The sequence below is a fragment of the Mycetomoellerius zeteki genome, unplaced genomic scaffold (assembly GCF_001594055.1).
Source record: "Mycetomoellerius zeteki isolate Tzet28-1 unplaced genomic scaffold, Tzet1.0 scaffold155, whole genome shotgun sequence".
NCBI lineage: Eukaryota > Metazoa > Arthropoda > Insecta > Hymenoptera > Formicidae > Mycetomoellerius > Mycetomoellerius zeteki.
The window spans coordinates 1,663,820-1,667,487 of NW_017256500.1; the positions used below are offsets into that span (position 1 = coordinate 1,663,820).

At 34.8% G+C, this 3,668-nt stretch overlaps 1 protein-coding gene across 1 annotated transcript; it reads right to left on the bottom strand.

Annotated features, from left to right (window-relative positions):
• Positions 1-399: 399 nt before the first annotated feature.
• Positions 400-1,358, bottom strand: LOC108720754 (uncharacterized). The gene is made up of 2 exons (XM_018444904.1): positions 832-1,358; positions 400-468 (listed from the first exon to the last, which is right to left on the bottom strand). Exons 1-2 carry the CDS (start codon positions 1,305-1,307, stop codon positions 465-467), a joined length of 480 nt encoding a protein of 159 aa, XP_018300406.1. The 5' UTR covers positions 1,308-1,358; the 3' UTR covers positions 400-464.
• Between the last annotated feature and the right edge of the window lie 2,310 nt (positions 1,359-3,668).

The following is a 3,668-nucleotide window of genomic DNA, read 5'->3' on the forward strand; positions in this document are numbered from 1 at the left end:
CGTACAACGTATAATATACGGCTCTTGCATACAGGCGCGGAAACGCTTATCGTGTGACAAAAAATACGACACAATAGCCAATCAATCTTTCGCTCTTATGGAAAAGTTGATTGTCGCGTTGCCTTTTGCCGCGCTGCAAGCGTTTCCGCGTTCTATGTGCAACAGGCATAACTACCGTGCTCGACTTTAGAGACTATATAATTGAAAAATAATAACTAGTGTAGGAAATTAAGGGGTTATAGGCAGTCAGAGGCGCAAAAAAAAGGCATTTTTTTCAAATTTTTTTTGGGAAAACGTGTTTACTTTTTCATTCGGGACCTTTTGCGTCATATCAGTCTATGTTTGAAGAACTTATTGTAATTTTTTCGTTACAAAATAATAATAATTGTACTAATGGCGAATATTTTAATGCAACACGTCAAAAAAATGTGACCCTCTCGTGGACATGATATCTTGAAACTGGATCATCTGAAATCAAAATTTCAAAAAGATTTCGTTAGTAGATGACTTTATCTCGTACTTGAACGAAGGATTTCGAAAAAAATTGAATTTTGAATTTTTGGGACAACTTTAAAGTTTGAGTCACGATTTTCACTAAAAAAATTGACTATTTTATGTTTGTAAAACAAGTTCTATTCATTGAAAAAAAAAATCCTTCGTCCAAGTACGATTTTAATATGTGTAAAAGAAGTACGTAAAATTTCAAAAAGATCGGTGCAGTAGATATTGAGATATCGTGTCCACCGACTTTGAAAACGTAGTTTTGAGAAAAACGCGTTTAAAGTTTTCAGTGCGAATAAAACCTGGATAATTTTTTTTTTTTCAACTTACACAGTATCATCGATTCCAGGCCCATAAAATAAGTCCTCCATGTCTTCCAAAATGTCCAAGTTTTCCGATTTCTGCTGTCTGCGTAGGATTCTTGCCTCCCGCGTAGCAAGTTGCGCTCTGTGCTCAGCGATGGTAATTCGATTCTCGTCCATTTGGCGACAGTACTCGTGGGCGTTGTGTCCTAATTTTGATCCTATTGAGTACAGCATAGTTAGATGTATTGATGATCCTTCATTAAAAACGGAAGCTGCAATCTTAGCAGCAATATTTACTATTGTAGAGCCACTAGGAACAGTTTTGGGCGTTATTTTCCAGATCAACTGGTTGTAGCTTTCATTGTTGTTTTGGTTAAAGCCACCAACACATCTTTGTAATAAGGCTTCCGCGCTTAAATCGTTGTAAACTGGACGAATTGCTTCCAGTACTTCGCTACTAAATGCATCATATGAGTGCACGTATGATTCTAGCTTACCCATGGCTGCAGCGCGCTGCCACTCGCACCAAGAGTCTTGGCCGACAGGACACAAATCGTGTTGGGTATTATCCTGCGGCACATTGAAGTCTTCTAGATGCTTTACTTTTTTTGCAGATGCACTGTAACTCGACGAGTCAGTTTCAACAGTTTTTGGGTTGAAACTCTGTTTTCTTTTTCTGGTTCTGTCTTTGCGAGTTGCACTTTCTTCTCTATTTTTTCTACCTATTTTGTAACGATTCATATTTGAACACTACACGAAATACAAAAGAAACACACAAAGCGTACTATTCAACGTCCAATTCAATACTAACGGCTAACGGTTACTGGCTTTGAATAGAAATTTGTTTATATCTGCGCATCGCCGGCGTCGAATGTGACTTACAGCAGCTCGAACGGTCGGGGCTTGTAAACACTTTCACTCTTACAATTTTGCTCGGATCGACTTGAAATTTTAGGACAACATTCCTGAGATACTATACTTTAATATAAAAAAATAAAAAAAAAATCGATTTTTTCAAATTTCTGACTGCCTATAACCCCTTAATTAGCGTAGTGTAGTAAATATTTATCTTAAGGGGGTAGTCTGCTTTACAAGGTCAAAAAAATCGTTTTTTTTTTATTGCTTAAATAGATAGATAAACTATCCAAGAATATATTCTCAAAAGGATAAATTCCTATTCAAAGTATTTGTGACGATATAAGGCCGAGAGCAGGTAGGCACGGAGCGCGCAGCGGCGAATGCCGGTCCGTTCCGAGCGCGCGCCCGTCCCTCGATCCCCTTACCTGAAATATGGCTTTTCAAAACAATACTTAAGAGCCGAACAAATTCATCTTCATGAATACTACGAGGAAGCTGAAGGCCTCTTATATAGTGCAGGAATCGCTGATTAGCAGATTATTGATGTAAGTAGTCAATAAATCAAACTTTTTCCGACCGCAAACTTTAAAGCGTGTTTTCTCGAGTTTTCATTTTTACGATTTTTCCTAAACTGCGTACACGATAGCAAAAAAAATATTTGACCGATCGACAAAAGCCAAAGTGCATTCTCTTCACAACTAAATTCCCTTCTATATGAACCAAAAAAATTATTAAAAAAGTCTTTTTTAATAATTTTTACATCAGGTCAAAGTCAAATTTAAACATGTAAAAATGGATAATTTGTGTTCAAACTACAAATAATCATCATTATGCCTCTTTTTCGGAATTTTTTAAGTTCATATAGAAGATATACATGTCTAAATTAATAATCAGTTTAATTTTTTCATTTCAGACAAGAATTGCGAGCGGCATCGTGTACGCAGATGGACAACTCCAGAGCCGAGGCGCTCCACACAGTAGCCTCTACATCCGCCATTTTCTATTAAATTGCTCCATAAAAATTCACTTTATACTCTTTGAATACATATTAAAATGAGGCATAAACGTTTAAGAAACTTAATTATTTTTTCCCTTCTAAAAAAATTCCCAAAATATTGCTATTTTTTGGCCTTGTAAAGCAGACTACCCCCTTAAGGTTAAAACATGCCCCACAATGCTATTTTATAGAGAGGAAGAAACAGTAACATGTCATTATACTTCTATTTTTAAATGACGTCATCGGTATGTGACATTTCGACGTGATTTTTACATTCCATTGACGTTATGTTTTGGTCATTAATGATTAACTTATGACTAAAATCTGACGACAAATCATGTTTGCTGGGCAGCTATTAAATTTTGACATAAAAACAGTGTTCCATTAAAAAAAATCGATTTGACTTTAACCTAATCTTGGTAATGCCCCATTACAAAATCTATTATTTTTACCTTCTTTCCCCTAAGAAAACCTATAACTTTTATATAAAACTTTTTCCTGTATCTCTCTTAGTTTCTGAGATATGCACCTGGGGCGATTAAAATGCCCTATCCTGTATGTCACAGAAGTATTTACTTTAGTATGTATACCTACATTGACAATAAATTATCCTCTGGGGTAAGCCAGAAAATGTCAACTATAAGAATATTGAATAAAAAGTGAAAGTTTTCATTACAAATTTTGAAGTTGATTTTGAGAGCTCCTATATCTGCGCTGAAGATCAGATGTGTATCGCTGTTTGATATATTTAATAAAACCTTACAATTTTTGTATGAAACATTTTCTAGTATTACGATTTCTAATTTCTAAGATTCCAACACTTCTGCAATATGAAAGAAAACTTTTTTAAGTAACACATAAAAATATAAAAACGTAATTGCTATCAATGATATAATTTGGAACATGAATAACAAATGAGCAAAATCAAAATTGAACTTTTACTCACGAATAATTTTAATTGAATAATAATTTTTCATAGAAACGTATTCCAGGAATTAGTAATGCTA

Bases quoted from the DNA above. Each gene is read 5' to 3' on its own strand.
- LOC108720754 (XM_018444904.1), bottom strand. From the start codon at position 1,307: ATGGGTAAGCTAGAATCATACGTGCACTCATATGATGCATTTAGTAGC.